The 16658-nt window shown below is 58.0% G+C and overlaps 4 protein-coding genes across 5 annotated transcripts; 2 read left to right on the forward strand and 2 right to left on the reverse strand.

Moving 5' to 3' along the window:
- Nucleotides 1-174: 174 nt before the first annotated feature.
- On the reverse strand, nucleotides 175-4213 carry RUNDC1 (RUN domain containing 1). Its single transcript, XM_064733753.1, has 5 exons — nucleotides 3837-4213; nucleotides 3187-3345; nucleotides 2520-2718; nucleotides 2163-2252; nucleotides 175-1644 (listed from the first exon to the last, which is right to left on the reverse strand). The coding sequence occupies exons 1-5, from the start codon at nucleotides 4164-4166 to the stop codon at nucleotides 779-781; spliced, it is 1644 nt and encodes a 547-aa protein (XP_064589823.1). The 5' UTR covers nucleotides 4167-4213; the 3' UTR covers nucleotides 175-778.
- Nucleotides 4214-4270: 57 nt separating this feature from the next.
- On the forward strand, nucleotides 4271-6437 carry PTGES3L (prostaglandin E synthase 3 like). Its single transcript, XM_064733793.1, has 7 exons — nucleotides 4271-4398; nucleotides 4784-4897; nucleotides 5038-5104; nucleotides 5360-5458; nucleotides 5798-5887; nucleotides 5991-6044; nucleotides 6228-6437. Exons 1-7 carry the CDS (start codon nucleotides 4391-4393, stop codon nucleotides 6234-6236), a joined length of 441 nt encoding a protein of 146 aa, XP_064589863.1. The 5' UTR covers nucleotides 4271-4390; the 3' UTR covers nucleotides 6237-6437.
- An 88-nt stretch (nucleotides 6438-6525) lies between these two features.
- AARSD1 (alanyl-tRNA synthetase domain containing 1) lies at nucleotides 6526-10961 on the forward strand. The gene is made up of 12 exons (XM_064733760.1): nucleotides 6526-6689; nucleotides 6769-6891; nucleotides 6966-7125; nucleotides 7555-7612; nucleotides 7942-8098; nucleotides 8183-8299; nucleotides 8899-9029; nucleotides 9200-9266; nucleotides 9451-9542; nucleotides 9993-10047; nucleotides 10501-10595; nucleotides 10737-10961. The coding sequence occupies exons 1-12, from the start codon at nucleotides 6651-6653 to the stop codon at nucleotides 10870-10872; spliced, it is 1230 nt and encodes a 409-aa protein (XP_064589830.1). The 5' UTR covers nucleotides 6526-6650; the 3' UTR covers nucleotides 10873-10961.
- Nucleotides 10962-12434: 1473 nt separating this feature from the next.
- Nucleotides 12435-15259, reverse strand: G6PC1 (glucose-6-phosphatase catalytic subunit 1). Of its 2 annotated transcripts, none has more exons than XM_064733765.1 (5): nucleotides 14999-15259; nucleotides 14441-14550; nucleotides 14025-14133; nucleotides 13702-13817; nucleotides 12435-13528 (listed from the first exon to the last, which is right to left on the reverse strand). In XM_064733765.1, the coding sequence occupies exons 1-5, from the start codon at nucleotides 15226-15228 to the stop codon at nucleotides 13014-13016; spliced, it is 1080 nt and encodes a 359-aa protein (XP_064589835.1). In that variant the 5' UTR covers nucleotides 15229-15259; the 3' UTR covers nucleotides 12435-13013. The 2 variants fall into 2 exon arrangements, with proteins under 2 accessions (XP_064589835.1, XP_064589836.1); XM_064733766.1 differs by having other exon boundaries at nucleotides 12441-13528; nucleotides 13702-13855; nucleotides 14066-14133; nucleotides 14999-15240.
- Between the last annotated feature and the right edge of the window lie 1399 nt (nucleotides 15260-16658).

The following is a 16658-nucleotide window of genomic DNA, read 5'->3' on the forward strand; positions in this document are numbered from 1 at the left end:
CTTCCCCCGTACCCCCGAGCACAGCGGTGCCGTGTCCGCCTCAGCCATCCCCACCCCGGCGGTGCCAGTGTCCGCCTCAGCCGCCCCCTCCCCGGGCACGGCGGCGCCGGTGTCCGCCTCGCCCGCCCCCTCCCAGCCCCGGTAACGGACAGAGCACACGGGACAGCGTTGAGCTCGGCCCACAGGTAGTACAGCGGTGTTTAATTTACCCCGCGGGACAGCGGGCGGCGCTGGTGCCCCACAAAAGCCCGGAACAAGGAGCTGGGTCCGTTGGACAAAGCGCCCCGGCAGCCCGAGGGACACAGAGTGCAGAGCCGCTGGAGGAGCCCGCGGGCACCTCTGGCCCGGCACTCATCTTCTCCTACGGGGGAGCTCAGACAGCCCCCAAGGTGCCTCAAACCCTGCCTGCTCCCTCCTCCATGAGGGATCCTGTGTGTGCAAGGTGTAGAGAGCAGAGACTGCGAGAAACAACCACAAAGGAGCTCACTGCACATCCCACGGGCAGTCCCCGTGGCCAGGCCTCTGTCCCCCACCCCTGAACTGTCCCTGGCCACTGGGCAGGGCAGTTTGGCCCCAGAGCAGCAGGGAGTGGGCAGGGTGAGGCGCTGCTGCCCAGCCTGCGGCCTCCAGCAGACAACACACTACCAACAACACGAGACCCTAAGATTTCTCTAAAAGCAAACACCAAAGGGACAAACTTGGTCTTACAAAAGCCAGGCTTCTTGAGCCCAACAGCTGCCTACTAGTGGAAAAACGGATGAACGGCAATAAAAACACATCAAAACGCATCTTTGATGTTTTTCAGCTGCCGAACAGCCAGGTCAACCGGGAGGTTGAACTTCAGGTTGCTCAGGCGGCTGAGGAGGGTGAGGGCGCTTTCGAAGCCGGTGCTGGCCATGTAGCTCCAGGGCTGGTAGTGAGACTCAACCAGAGCCCCAGACTTGCAGATGAGGTTGAGCCACGAGACCAGGCGCTGCTCGTTGAGCGCCATGCACACCAGCGCCTTCAGCTCCGAGTCCGCGCTGCGCTTGAAGGGGCCGTGCTCCGCGAGCACCGTGTGGATGGCTGCCAGCAGGCTCTGCTTGGGGGTGGCCACCACTGCCCCCGTCACGGGCAGGGCGAAGGACAGGGACAGCTTGCGAGCTGGGGATTCCGCAAAGGCTCGTCCGTTCTTGGCCTTGTAGTACTTGACAAAGAGTTCCCAGGGGTGCATGGTCTGCGGGGAGGGGGTGAAGGCGGGAATCAAGCAGGCGATGGGGGCCAGCACCAGGCTCATGCCTGGGGAGGAGGCGTAGAGCCCGTGGGCCAGCAGGTCCCGCAGGGCCAGGGTGAGCTCCCTGCGCACAGCCAGGGTCAGCTCGTCTCTGCCGCCCAGGGGAACGTCCTGCAGCTCGGAGGAGCAGATAACGTGCTCTGCCTGCTGGTGTTTCAGGGCTAGCTGCCTCACCCGCTCCACCGACAGCTCCAGTTTCTCTATTAAGGGGGAGAAGTCGTGCTTGTCCCGGTCCTTCTGCCAGAGGGTGCGAGGGATCTGCCCCGTGGCACAGCCAAACTGGCTGACAGCAAAGATCTGCAGCACGGCCAGCACGCGGCGCATGAGCTGCAGGCCCGTCTCTTGCATCCTTCGGGCATCTTCTGGATTCACTGACCAGGGTAGAAAAGAGAAAAACATAATCTCATTAGGGAGTCAACAACTCTGCATGCTCATACACACAAAAGGAGTGCAAATATCTGAAAATCTCTTCAGGCTAGCATTCTGAGTAGCTGCAGATGCCTCATGCTACATTATTGTATTGCCAGCAGGTTCAAAGGATAAGTAGGGAGGTCTCAAATTCTAAAGAACACTGGATCCCCCCAGCTCACAGAGCTCAGAGCCTGAAGAGCACAAATTACAGTGTGTTTTGCACCAAGTATCTGCAGTCTCTTCCTGACCCCACTGAGGACTGAGCCCACCCTCCATGCCACTTGCTCAGGCTCTGTGACTACTCTGAGGATCCCATGGAAGGAGGGTAAAGGAAAAGGACACAGGCCTTCAGCAGAGGGAGTGCCAAAGCACAGAAACCAGCTGCCAGGGAAAAGCAGACAGTGACTGCTTTGTGCTCATCCAAGCTCCAGGGAGGAGCTGGAGCTTTCCTGACAGTGCTGAGCCCAGCAGTGCCCACCTCTGTTCCCAGGAGGCCGGGTGCTGGGTTTGTAGGAGCCTCCACAGTCACAGTGGGCATCTTCTGCCTTGCCAGAGCTTCCAACTTCATCTACAAAAAGGATTTCACATCGTTATTTCACATTTGTGAATTTCAGCTGCATTTCCCAAGTCTTAAGGTCAACATTCCTCAGACCCCTCTAAATCTCCTTTGTCACTCTATCAATACTTTTCCTCACTGTCAGTTTAGAGAGATGTCACTTTCCTGTGACCCAGAAGCTGTTCCTGCATCTCCTGACATCTGTGACTCTCCTCCTCATGACTACGTCAGGGAATTACAAAGGAATTCAGTCTGCTCATTCAAAAACTCATCACTGACCCTGAATGAAGTTGATGAACATTTCCAGGTCCCTTATCTGGGTTTTCAGCTGCTCCACCAGCTGCTCCTTCACCCTGGCTGGATTCACAATCTGTGCTATGGCAGCATCCACCCTCTGCCGCAGCTCCTCTGGAGAGAGCTTTGCAAAATCTTCACTCAAGTCCATGTCCAGCTTCTTTATCAACTCATTTATAATCATCTGCAAAACACAAGTGAGCAGTGGGATTTCACCACGTGGCACTGCTGCCTGGGAGCTTTCTCAAATAATTTGTTATATCAAATAAATTTTTACATCAGCGAGAGGGGAGAAGTTGATCCAGCTCTGCAGGGTAATGATTCATGTTTAACATAGAGGCACAGAGTGCTGGGCTGGAGCAAACTTGCACTTTGGAGGGATTGCACAGAACAAGGAGGGGCAGCACTGGTTTTAAAACAACTTCAAATTCTTCAGGAAAAAATAACTCCTTTCCCAGAGATTCCCTCAGAAACAGGACACCTTTACTGCACAGAAATAACTGCAAAAGACACATGACAGGTTCACACATGTAGACAAACTCCTGACACTCTATTATAGCTGCTGGTGAGAAATACAGACTGATGATTGCCTGCAGTAGGTAAGACACTCAGAAAGGCTGGGAAATACAGCAGGAGGATTTGTGAGCCTTACCCGTTGTCTTTCCATAACCACAGACTGTGGCAGGGAATCATAGCTGCCCTCTTGGTAAGCAAAGGTCTCAAGGTCATCCAGCTGTGTCTTGAGCTGCAGGATCAGCTCTCTCTGCTTCTCCTTCTGGACCTCAATTTGCTCCTGCTTCTCTCGCTCACCCTGGGAAAAAGTTAACAGTAAATAAAATTGAAAGCTTACTGTCATAGCCAAGGCACAGAGAACAGGATTATGATGTGAGCAGTATCTCCTGCAGCTCACGTACTTCACAAGTCAGCACTGCAAACCAGTCTGAGAGAGAAACGTGAGCACCAAGCAGAGGTACCAGATACATCATCTCATTTAATAAAGGAGGGGAAGCACCTCTCCAGACCGCCTGCACCCACGTCGTGTCCCACAAGGCCAGGATCCAGGAAGAAAGAGGCCAAATAACACGTACATATCACAGATGCTGTGAGTCAGCCGTGCGGTACCAGGGCGTGGAGCGGTGACACACCGCTCAGGGCTCCGAGGCACATCCCTGCGAGTCCCAGGAGCCTGCGAGCCCCGTGCAAACCCGAACACCGCGGGACCGCAGCCACCCTAATGCGCTTCAGGCGGGGTTAAACCCACACACCGACCCCGAAGCCATGACCGGCAAAGGCTCCACTCACCGGAGCGGCGCCGAGCCCGTGGGGCAGCGGCGCGGGGCAGCCGCGGAAGGCGAAGTCCTCGAGGTCGCGGAGCAGGCGCTGCTGCTCGGCCGGGCCGGCCCGGGCCACCTGCCGCAGGCGGAACTGCACCTGAGCGAAGTGCGAGGCGAGCGCCAGCAGCGCCCCGTGCAGCCGCCGCCGCTCGGCCCGCAGCTGCGGCACCGACTCCGCCGAATCTCCCCCGGTAGCCGCCGCTTCTTCGTCCTCCTCATCCTCGTCCTCCTCTGCTGACACGGCGCCCACCGGCGCCCAGCGCTCGCCGGGGCCCAGCGAGCCGCTCTCTCCCTCCATAGCCGCCGCTACCGGCGCCGTGACGCCGCCGCCATGTTGGCGCTGAGGGGCGGGAGCGGGCGGGGCCAGCGCGCCCCCTCGCGGTCCGGCCCAGCGCGGCGGCGGCCCCGGGGGCGCGCACCGGGGGGAGCGGGGGGCGGCCCCGGGCCTGGCCCGGCCCGGCCTGGCCAGTCCGGCAGCCGCGCCCCCGGCCCGAAATAGAGCGGGGCGGGGTCGGCACCGCCATGGCGAGGTGAGCACGGCCGGACGGGACAGGCGGCGCACGGAGCCCGTGCAAAGCGCCCGGTGCCCGGTAGAGGCAGCGCCCGGCAGGAGCCTCTGACCTGGAGCAGCGGGCAGCGCCGGGCCAGGCAGAGGGGAGCGGACACAGCCGGCCGGGCCCCGCCGAGCGCCCGGCCAGGGGCGTGTGGGACGGCAGCGGGGAGAGTCACGGGGCCGGTGTCCGCTCCCACCGCCCGTCGGCACCCGCCCGGCTCCCTCTGCCCGTCCCGGGGCTCGGCACAAGTAGAGCCGATGTCCGGGGCCCATTCCTCGCCCCTGGCCCCTGCCGAGCTCTGTTAGGCACCGGGAAATGCCCGCTGGTGATGGTGATACCCGCTGCTCTGCTCTTCCCCAAGGCAACCCGCAAAGACGCTGTGGTACGACCGGCCCCGGTACGTGTACCTGGAGTTCTGTGTGGAGGACAGCACGGACGTGAAGGTGCTCATCGAGGACCACCGGCTGGAGTTCAGGTGAGCTGCCGCTGCCCTGCCCACCGACACGGCCCTGCTCTGCTCTGGGGGTGGATCGGGGGAGCGGGAGCACTCCGTGAGAGGAGATCACGCGTGGCCTCAGCTCTCTCCTAAGCCCGGTTGTTATAATGTTTTGGCAGCTGCAAAAATGCAGACGGTGTGGAGTTCTACAACGAGATCAACCTATACGCCAGAGTCAACTCCAAGGTGAGGTCTCCCGCCAACAAACTCTTCTCTGTCAGCCTCTGTCAGGCTCAGAGTCAGAGCCAATCTGTGCAGTCTTGAGCAACACTGCCTAACACTGAATGCTGCTCATCATGAGAGCCCCAGCCCTGGGGCTGATACTCACGCTGCTGCCTTGAGCCAGAAACTACCTGTCTGTGGTTCTGTGACCCCACGGCCTGCACAGGGCTGAGCAGAGAGGAGCCTGGCAGATCCTGAGGCACCCCAATTTCTTGGCAGGACTCACGGGAGAAGCGCTCTGACCGCTCCATCACTTGCTTTATGAGGAAGTGGAAAGAGAAAGTGGCCTGGCCACGCATCACCAAGGAGAACATCAAGGTGTGTGTGGTGCCTCAGTGCATGTGCCATCCCCACTCAGCACCTCCTGGCTCCTAGGAACCAACCTGCCCCCAGGACACACACAGAGGCTTCCACAGGGGATCCCAAGAGCTCCCAAAAAGCCCTACCTGATAATCACCACTAGCCCACAGACTTCTGCCCTCCAGGAAGGACGTGGCACCCTTTTCCTTGACACATGCAGAATCAGGACCAGTGCCTGCAGGCAAAGGGACACTCCTGCTTGCTGCCCTTGCCCTTCACCTGTGCAGGAGCTGCCCCTGGGCTGCAGGTCCCTGTGGTGCTGCTCCCCCACTCAGGGGATGCTCTCTGTGCCCACAGCCAGCCTGGCTCTCCGTGGACTTCGACAACTGGCGAGATTGGGAAGGGGACGAGGAGGTGGAGAGAGCCATGGTGGAACAGTACGCAGAGGTGAGCCGGGCCACCGGCCTCAGGATCGTGTGCACATCGTATGGGTGTGTGGGATGGGGGGACACCAGGAATTCGGGGATCCAGATGTTTGTTTCCCATCCAGATGCTGGAGAAGGTGACAGAAAAAGGCCCCCCTCCAGCCATGGATGACCTGGATGTAAGTACCACCTGCCGAACACAACCCAGCCTCAGCCTTCCGCCGGCTCCGGGGCACCGGCAGCACCTCCCGCTGCTCACCTCGGGCAGCCTGTCCCGGGACAACCGGCTGGTGCCCCCCGCTGCCACCGGGGCCGGCCCGGTCTCGGCTCAGTCCCTGGCATCTCGCTCCTCCCTCCCGCAGGATGACTGACACCCACGCCCCCGGGGACGCCGCGGGAGTCAGCCGGTGCCCCGGCAGCACGCACCGGGGAGCAGCGCGGGCAGGGCTCTCCGAGGAAGCGGAGCCGCCTCAGCTCATGCATCGCCACGGGCATCGCTCCCGACCCGCGGTCCGGTTTCCCGTAGCCGGCTAAGCTGGCGGGGCACGGGGCAATAAACGTGAACTGCCGCAGCCGTGTGCTGTGTGCCGTGTGCCGCGCCGGGCCCCGGGAGCCGCTCACCCGCGCCGGCCCCGGCGGGAGCGCGCGCCGCCGGCGGGAGCGCGCCCGCGCGTCCCTGTGCAGGCCCCGCCCGCTCGCCGCACGGGGCCGCACCGCCGCTCCGTGTCCCTGTCCGTGTCTCTGTCCCTCCGCCAGTCCCGGCCCGCTTGTGCCGAGCGGTCGCCATGGTGTTCCGGTGCCAGCGGGACAGCTGGGCCCGGCAGGTAGCGTCGGGCCGGGGCCGGGGTCAAGGCGCGGGGCAGGCCCGGGCGGGCCCTCACGGCGCCGCCGTCTCTGTCTCAGTTCACCACCAGGGTGGTGTCGTGCCGGGCGGCCGAGCTGCGGCCCGAGGGCGGCGGGGAGCCGGTGAGCGGCTTCCAGGTGGTGCTGGAGGACACCATCCTCTTCCCCGAGGGCGGCGGGCAGGTACGGGCCGGGCGGGGCTGGGCTGGGCCGGGGGCCGGGCCGGGAGCGGCGGCGCTGATGTCCCGTGTCCGCAGCCGGACGATCGCGGCCTCATCGGGGACGTGCCGGTGCTGCGGGTGACACGGCGGGGCACCGAGGCCGTGCATTTCGTGCCGGCCGCGCTGGAACCGGGCGCTGAAGTGCTGCTGTCGCTGGACTGGGAGCGCCGCTTCGACCACATGCAGCAGCATTCAGGTCCGTGCCGGTGCCGGTACCGGGGAGCGCACGGAGCACCCCGCGGGCCGTGCCGGTGGGGCAGGGGGCGGTCAGCGCACACCGTGTCCCCATCCCGGTCAGGGCAGGGAGAAATCCGCCAGCTCTGTGTGCACAGCTTGTTCCCGGGACTGCTGAGGGCAGCAGCACCCTCTATGAGCTCTCCTTTGCTTGTAAACGCACCAGAAACAGGTTTGGAAGAGAAAGTTCAGCCTGCTTTGCACAGCGTGTGCTGCAGTGCCAGGAGCAGAGGCTCATGAGGCCAGAGCTGTCTCCTTGCTGCTCCTGAGCTCTGGCAGGAGCCCCTCAGCACCCAGCACTCACCTGTCGTGGAGAATGTCAACAGGAAAGACACGGCCTGACCGAAAATGCCAGTGGCACTCAGAGCTAGTGCTTGCACGTCTCTTCCAGGACAGCATCTCATCAGTGCCGTTGCAGAACAGATGTTTGGATTCAAGACTACATCATGGTGAGCAGGATAAAGGTTCCTTTTGACTCATTTGGCACATGCCAAAATGCTACCCTGCGTAGAGCCTGAGCACTGAAACACCAAAAGCAATTTGGATGTTTCATTTGAGCTCAACTGTTGTACGAGAGGTGACTGACCTGGAGAGAAGATGTACAAAGTATTTTCTCTGTCTTGTCCTCCTTAAGTGTTTGGTTTCCACCTGGTGCTTTGAACATAACAGGGAGAGGAGGGAAGTCTGTTGTTTCAGTCCACACTGCCAGCAGTGGGATGCTGGTGCTGCACAGAGGCACCTCCCAGCTGCTCTCAGCAGATGTCCTTCCTTGGTGCAGGGAGCTGGGCCGCCAGCGCAGTGTCATTGAGCTGGACACCCCCGTGGTGACAGCAGAGCAGCTCCAGGCCCTGGAGGACAGCGTGAACGAGAAAATCCGGGACAGGGTCCCTGTAACAGTGAGGGAACTGGCTGCAGATGACCCTGAAGTTGAAACAGTGAGTGGTGGGAGAGAACTGATGGTGCTCATGGAATAGCTGAGCACAGATGTCACCTGCTCTGTCACCCTCCTCCTCTGGCAGGTGAGGAGCCGGGGGCTGCCCGATGACCACGCGGGGCCGGTGAGGGTGGTGGACATCGAAGGCATCGACTCCAACCTGTGCTGTGGGACTCACGTCTCCAACCTGAGTGACCTCCAGGTGGGCTCCTGCAGCTGGGCTGCCCCTGGGAGCCACGCTGCACATGAAGTACAGCCACAGTCCCTGGGATCCACAGGCTGCTCCAGGCTGTGCTGGTGGGGAAGGGGTGGCAGAACCCCAGGGTGAGGGAGCCCCAGGAGGGTCACACACGGGCTGGGTGCCACAGGAGCTTTTGTTTCCTTGTTGCAGAACTCAGCCCTGTGATGTTTTTGCACTGCCAGGGGGGTTGGCCATGTTCCCTCTGCTTAAAGTTCTGGTATTTTTGAGTGTTCATCATGGATGAGAAATCTGTGCAGGGAAATGGTGATAAAATCCTAGACTGCCTTTAAGTGTTTGTGCTTTCTCAGTCATTGGTTGGAGTCAGTTTCCCAGCAGATACATCCAGATGCCCTGTAGAGTACATCCCTAATGGCTAGAAGATTGCATAAATTCCACTGTACTTTTTTTTTTTTTTTAATGTTGACCTTATGGCTGATTTTGATCTATTTATTTTCACTAGCAAAGAGTTAAAATTCATTACAAGGCATAATCTGGCAGGAACTGATCAACTATGTGAATTATCAAAATGCTGTTCTGACCAGGTTGATTTTCTTTTGAAGGTTATTAAACTCCTTGGTGTGGAAAAAGGGAAAAAGAACAAAACCAACTTGGTTTTCTTGGTGGGAAACAGAGTGCTGAAGTCAATTGAACAAAGTCACAGTACTGAGAAGGCTCTAACCTCCCTGCTCAAGTAATCCCCTTTCCACTTCTCTTATTTCATCTTCACTTCTCCTCCTGAGAGATACCCCATAAGCCTCAGGGTGCATGTTGTGGGGCTGTGTGTGATGTCTGTTTTGTTCCTTTAGGAAATTCTTCCTCTGTCCTTCAGAGCAATGATCCAAAGTCTCCCATTTCTTTCAGAAATGGACCAGGTGAGCACGTGGAGGCTGTGAAGAGACTGCAGAGCTCTGTGAAGCTGCTCCAGAAGGTACAAGAACAGCTGGGAAAAGTGGGTTGTCACTATTTCCTGTAGACCATTAGTTGTGGTAACTGGGAGTCAAATTGGCTTCAATTTTTGTGCATATTATGAAAAGTGCTCAAACCTCTGGGAACACAGCTGTGTTCACACTGACTTCTCCAGCTGCAGTACAGTTAATTTCCTTTTCTTTCAGAATAACCTGAACTTGCTTAGAGACATTGCTGTTTTGATAGCTCGGGACTTCAAGAGCAAACCTGCTCCAAAGCAGCTCTTTGTGTTGCACAGGTATGGGGGAGCTCAGGGAAGAGGGGCCAGCAGTGTCCCACAGATTTGATGGCTCTTGGATCTCTCACACCTTGTGAGAGCAGCTTGTTTTCTCAAGGGAGAATGTAAACAAAGGAAATAGAATATTAAACTGCCTTGGCCTGCTGCAAAGTTGTGTAATTAAAGGAATCTGTAATTCAGTCACTGAATTCTTCTGGTGCTGTAGCTGAGAAATTGCTGTGTCCATCTAATTCCCTCTGCACTTGATATTTTCAAGTAAAACCAGGGAGCTCTATTTCTTAAAGATAACACTTGAATAATTCCTAAAGGAGAGCCCAGCAAGGATTTACATCTATAGACAAGAGAAAGAGACCAAAATCTCTAATCATGCACTTGGTTTCTGATTGAGATTTTGTACTCTAGAGGGGGGTTTTGCTTCTTTCTGAAGTGTTTTTTTATCCATCCATACAGGAAAGAGGGTGATTCTGAATTTATGAACATCATCGCTAATGAGATTGGGACAGAGGTGAGTCACTGATGAAGACTAAACTGACACCACTGGTTTTCCACCCCAGTTTTGCATGGCCAGGCTGCTGTTCCTGTCACAGTCATGATCTGCAGATCTGGTTCCCTTGACAGGTACCTGAGGTTTCCTGTCCCCAGCAGCCTCAGTCTGCAGGGCAGTTCTCAACAGTGAGAATTCAGAGCCCTGGAGAAAAGCCCCAAGAGCTGTACAGAGCCTCAGTGGCTGAAATAGGTTAGGATAGGATTAGGTAGGAGTAGAATTGAAAGAACAGCAAGTTTCAGTCACAATCACCTAGTTCAGCTGCCAGCTGTGTCCTTTTAACTTGGGTTACCCCAAGCAGTGTCAGTCTCAATAATGCACATAGACTTCGAAATTGTCAGTTTGCTGTTTGTGTCCTGTGGCCAGTGTGGAAAGCACTGATTTCTCTGGAGCAAAGCCCATCTCTGTCCACAGGAAACCCTACTATTCCTGACTGTGGGAGATGAAAAAGAAGCAGGACTCTTCCTTCTAGCTGGACCTGTTGAAGCAGTTGAAAATTTAGGTCCCAGGTAACGTGTTTTGTGATTTATTTAACTCGAGTGAGAATTCTGATGTTGCAGACATGATGAGCAGCTGCACAGTGTGATCCAGGCAGGGATCTGTGTGTGCTGGAGCAGCCTGGCCTCCAGCCTGTGCTGTTGCTGCTGCAGGGTGGCAGAGCTGCTGGGAGGGAAAGGAGCTGGGAAGCGCGGCCGCTTCCAGGGCAAGGCAGCCAAGATGAGCCGGCGAGGAGAAGTGCAAGCTCTGCTCCAGGAATTCCTCAGCAATCAAAACCCTGGAGCATAAGAGACAATTCTCAAAGTAGCTTTGTCTTTTATTTGTTTGCACAGGCTCCACTAGCTTCTCTACCACAGAATAAAGATCTGAACCCAACAGCTGGTGTGCACATGCTCTGCATGGGCTGCTCACGGAAATGGGGAGGGGATCCGCCATCAAGGCTTTGCTGCAAGGGCTCAGTTGTCAGAACAAATGGTGCAGGGGTTAAAGTAGTCCTTAATTAACCACTTTCTAGGGTTCCCAAACCCAAAGGGGCCTCCTGCTGGCAGTACTTTGGGGTGTTTTGCTTTGTGCCAGTTGCTGAGAAGGAGTTGCTTGGTACAAATGCTCAAGCAAGAGGCAGCTGGTCCCCCCAGACTCCTTGGGCTGGGTGAGGGCAGAGAGCAGCTGGAAGGGAGAGCAGGTACCCCAGAGACAGGAGATCATTCCTCACCACATACCATACCTTTCCCTTGGTGGGGTGCAGTTGTTAGTGGGGTGCAGTTTTTTGACCATCAATAGTTTCTTGAGCTGATGCAGCTGTAAACTCCCTTGGGATCAGGCAGAGCTGTCCCTGCTGTTCCCTCAGCTCACCCTCAGGCCTTGGAGCTGCTGCAGTCTCCTCTGGAGGAGCTAAAGGGCGCTGTGGAGCCACAACAGGGCTCAACAGGTAATTTGAGAATTTACCCTTGCCCTTCTTGCCAGAAATGGTGTGACAGGTTTACCCCAGGTGTTGGTAATAAACAGAGAACAAGAATAAAAGAAACCTCCATCCTAAGGAATTTTATCTGTCATGAACATGGGGATGGGAGCAGCCCCAGCAGATCAGATTCCCACCCATGGCTGCTGTGACTGCTGCAGGGCCACAGCCTTGGCTGAGCTGTTGGGATGGCACCAGGACAGAGGGAGCACCACTGAGGCCTGGAACGGGTGTGGGGTCAGAGCTGCAGGGGCTGTGCTTTGGGAGTGATCCTACACATGCACAGAATCTGGCAGGAAGAAAGTGTCTGCCCCTCTCTGTGTATTTTGGACTATCTCAGACTGAGTGAGAATATTTCCTGAGAAGGTTGAGCTGGGCTGTGCAGCCTGCACAGCTTGGAGGGCAGCAGGCTGAGCCCTCAGGACTTCCTGAGTGAGCACTGGGCTGGGGTACTGAGGTGAGAGGGGCATGACCCCAACCCCACACCATGGTAAAGTGGCAGTTCTGTCCCAAACACCCTGGGGACTCAGCACAGCCCCAGCTGAGCCAGCTGGTCCCAAAGCTGAGCTCGTTTCTGTGAGCAGTGAGGTGACACAAGTTTGTCCCTGTTCCTGGCACAGAGTGCACCCAGAAACCTTGGACAAACAGCACAAAAAGCAGCTCATTGCCCCCACTGTGCTGTCAGGGTTCAGCTGTATCTCAGGACAAAAGGTGAAGACCCAGGGCACTGGGAAGTGCCCTTCCCAGTGGCTTGAACACATCTTGCAGCTGTGGAAGGTCTTCAGCCCCCAGGAGAAATGTCCTTCCTGTACCATCTGCAGCCATGGCACAGCCCTGCCTCCAGGAGCTGATCCCCCATCCCATGGTGCTGGCCAGCAGGACACTCAAACTCTCCAGCTAAACAACCTTTTCAGCTTTAATAAAACACCTCCTGTGCCCAGCCCCAGCCCCCCATGTGCTGTGTGCCCAGCTCCATGCAGTCCTTGTGTGCCCCCCACACTGACCACAGGGCTGAGCACCAAACGTCCTCCCAGGGCTGGGGGTCCCTCACCCACACTGGCACTTGATCTCCATGTCAGTCTGTCCTTCCTGTCACAGAGCTGCCTCTTCAGCAGGCTGAGGTGACAGCGCTGCTGCCAGTGGTGCTGTCCCCAGCCCTGCAGCACAAGGTGGCCTGTCCCCGCGAGCTGCAAGGGAGTGCAGGACTTCTCACTGCTGCTGCTGCTGGGTCCTGGGCAGGTGTCCCCCACCCGCGGGTGCAGGAGGGACAGCAGGGCAGTTGTGGGCATGCAGGGCTCTCTCTCTGTGCCACCAGCCAGGCCAGCCCAGCGGGACTGGCACTGTGGGTCCGTGTTGTGGGAGCCACCCAGCAGCACCACTGGCCCAGCCTCCATGCTCCGCTCCCAGTGCAAACCAGTGGCTGAGGTGTCCCCAGGGCCTGGCAGCTGCCCCTGAGCCACCCTGGGGTGCCTTAGGCCGCCTTTTTGTGCTGTGTGGCCAGCAGCTGGGCCAGGCAGTAGGGGATGAGGCCCACGGTGGCCAGCGGCACGGCCGCGCTCTTGCAGAAGGACAGGGCGTAGAAGAGCAGCTGCACGTGGGAGGGAGGCTTGAAGGCATCGAAGACGTGGAGGATGAGGAGGGAGGCAGCGATGCAGCCCAGGCGGAAGAAGGGCAGCTGCTGGCCCTGCGTTAACCGGGAGCTCTCCTGGTACAGGTGGGAGTTGAGGGCCAGCCCCAGCCCGAAGAGGATGCCCAGGTTACGGAGGAGGCTGGCAAAGGGAGTGGTGTCAATGTGCACCCACTCAGGGTTGCTGCACCACTTCTGTGCCTTCTCCAGCGTCCAGAGCAGGTCCACACCGAATGTCCACAGCAGCAGGTAGAAACCCAGGGTGAAGCTGAAGAGGAAGATGGTGATGCCCAGGTACCGATGGAAGCTGGCGTGGTAGATGCAGCGGACGTGGTGGAAGGTCTTGGCCACAGCCATCCCTGCCAGGAACAAAGTGGGAGCACTGGTCAGTGCTGCAGTGCAGCTCAGTGGGGCTGCAGGGACAGGGAGGGGGCTCTGGTCAGTGCTGCAGTCCAGTACAGTGTTGCTGGTGCTGCAGGGACAGGGAGGGGATATTGGAATTAAATACTAAGGGGGGTTCTGGTGCACTCACCTGAGAACACCCCTGCAATCACCTGGTGCGGGAAGTGAGCAGCGATGAAGACTCGGGACATGCAGACACAGACCTGAACTGCCCAGAAGCCAATCCAAAGCACCATCCACAGCACCCTGTGAGGGACAGGTGGCCATGTGGGTGCCAGGGCCAGCTTGCACTGCCCGTGGCACTGCCATCACGTACTCCAGACAGTGCCTGGCTGTCACTGAGCCTGTCCCCATGCTGCAAGCCCACAGCCTTGCACCTCGACGGGCTTGGCTGTGCCTGTCAGTGCTGGAGCCACCTCTGCCTGGCACAGGTGGTTTTGGCACTCAGCTTACCAGTATCCCAGTGTCCTTGACTGCTTCTCTCCCCCAGCAGCAGAGAGGAGGGCTGTCACCATCACGTAGTACACGCCTGCTGCACCCATGGCATGGCCAGATGGGCTCCCTGGGCAAGAAGAGAGAGCCAGGTCAGGCTCTGCATGGGCCAGAGCTCAGCATCCACAGGGGTTTGTGCCGAGCCACCACAGCTTCACCAGGGGTCAAGGTGTGCTCTGTGCAGGGGCTGCCCTGCCTCCTTCCCCTGCAGGCACAGCCAGTGTCCCCAGCACACTGCAGCCTCTCTGCAGAGCTGTGCAGGGCTGGGTGCTCCCTGCAGGCTGCCAGCACCAGGCCAGCACCCCCTCTTTGCCTGTTCAGGTCAAGCACCCCCTGCCCCTGGCTGCAAGCCCCTGCCATGGCTCAGGGAACCCTACCAGGGCCAGTCTCGCAGGTGAGAGGGAACTGCTGGATCTCTGGTGCAGAGCTGTTGCCATAATAGTCTGTGTCAAGGACCCACCAGTATGGTCTCTCCCCAAAAAGGATCCTGAAAAGAAAAGAGAAGGGGTTTATGGAGGTCCAGGGCACAGCTGCAGCTTTAGATCTGTCCTGGGAGATGGAAGAAGCAAAGGACCCACAAGTGGTGCAGGGCATCCTGGCAGACACAGCACCCAGCTGATTGCCTGGTTCTGGCAGCCAACACTGCCTGCCCGTGTCCCCATCCCCAGCCCTGAGAGCAGGAACACCCTGGAAGCCAGTCAATATTGCCTCCTGTGCTGAGGGGCTCTGTGAAGATCCCCCCACTCAGCACCAGCCCTGGCTGTGGGAGGCTCTGCTTGCAGGAGGCTCCATCCCTGCTCGGAGCAGAGGAGCAGAGCAGTTCCTGCATGGCCTGGGGAGGAGTGACCATGGTCACTGCCCAGCTGGGGCTGAGAGCACCCACATCAGGGCAGGTGTGCCAGCACAGGTGGGAGTGTTGGCTCAGGGCCACTCACCACTTGAAGACGAGGTTGAGCCAGTCTCCGATGACAGCCACCCAGATGAGCCTGATGCCCACGGCCTCACTGAAGTGGAACCAGATGGGGAAGAGGACAAAAAAAGCATTCCTGAGATCAGCAGCGTAGGAGATGAAGAGGAACCAGTCCTGGGAGCCCTGGAAGCGCTGCTGCAGCCAGTGTGTGGTCTGGATGCCCACATCATGCAGGAGGTTCATGTGGGCCTCCATCCTCCCCCGCTGCCCTCGGCGTGCCTCCGGCTGTCCCCTGCTCCACTGTGCCACTGGGGTTTTATACTCTGCAGGGTCCTGTTTGCAGCAGGCAGGTCACTGTCCCAGCACTGATCTTTGGACCCAAAACCACTCTTTGCAAAGGTACATCACCAGGGGGTTGTAACAAACATGTTTGGAACAGCTTACGTAAAAGGGGAAAACAGGTTTGGAGGGCACGTGGAGAGCAGTGCTCCAAGCCCAGCACCATCCCCTCACTCAGGGGGATCCTGCAGCCCTGGCTCCTCCAGCTGTGCAGCACAGCAGCTCTGACTGACCCACCAGAGCACAGCAGCTCTGACTGACCCACAACCCTTGCTCCTCGATCCCACACCCTGTGTGTGACAGTCCTGCAGAGCTGCCATGGCCAGGGCTGACAACTGCTCTGGTCTCTCTGCCAGCCCCTCATGAACCACCACCAGAGCATGGTGAGGATGCCCAGGAGCATGCAGTGGGTGCATGGAGCAGAGGGCAGACTGTCCAGCCCTCTCCTCATTTGCCAGGCTAATTTAACTTTGCATAATGGGAAACTTTCAAAGCCATTCCTGGAGATTCCTGCAGTCCCAGAGAGCCAGGCCTGGGGTGCTCCTGGCTGCCAGTTGTGTTCTTCTGATCTCTAATGGGGAGCTGAAGGACTTTTGCAAATAGGGACTGCCCTTCTCCACTGGGTTCATCCCTCCTGCCCCATCAGACCCCAGCTGTGGGTGCAGAGCCCAACACAGAACTCATCCTGCAGTGCCCATGGCCATCCCCTGCACCCCAGCTGCACTCTGCTGTCCCTGGCACTGCATCTTTGTCACCCAGCAGCAGCACAGGGTGCCCAGGCAGCACCCAGCACAGCTGAGCAGGCAGCAAGGCATTAATGATCAACAGCCAGTGAAATGCATCACTTATCTCCCTCCTGAGAAAATTCATGTCAGGATCCTTGAACCCCTGCCCTGTGTTGTTTGTCTCTGGGAGAGAGCTGTGTCCAGTTCTGAGTCCTGCTGACAAACAGCAGCAGTTACAGCCCCATCCTGCCCCTCTGCCCATGCATGGGAGCCGTGGGGTCTGACAGGCACAGCACCAGCAAACCTCTGTCCTTGGGGTATGGCCTGCGAGGAAAGCAGGCAAAGAAAGGCCACAGACACAGCTTGTCCCATCCAGCCTGGCCGTGCTGCCCCCAAGGAAGGTGGTCCCACACCCTGGGCTGAGCTCCTGACCTGCAAAAACCCCCCAACAAAACAGGAGTTTGCACAGAAACTGAATTACTCTTGCAAAACAAATCCCCCATCAGCTCACTCCAGGGTCTTCAGCTGAGAGAGGCTTTGGCCAGCATGAAGGAATGCAGCAGACTTGGCTTCTGTTCCAACAATATTTTGAAACCATCAGCAAGAAATCCTTCCCAGGAG

Source organism: Zonotrichia leucophrys, chromosome 27 (assembly GCF_028769735.1).
Source record: "Zonotrichia leucophrys gambelii isolate GWCS_2022_RI chromosome 27, RI_Zleu_2.0, whole genome shotgun sequence".
Taxonomy (NCBI): Eukaryota; Metazoa; Chordata; class Aves; order Passeriformes; family Passerellidae; genus Zonotrichia; species Zonotrichia leucophrys.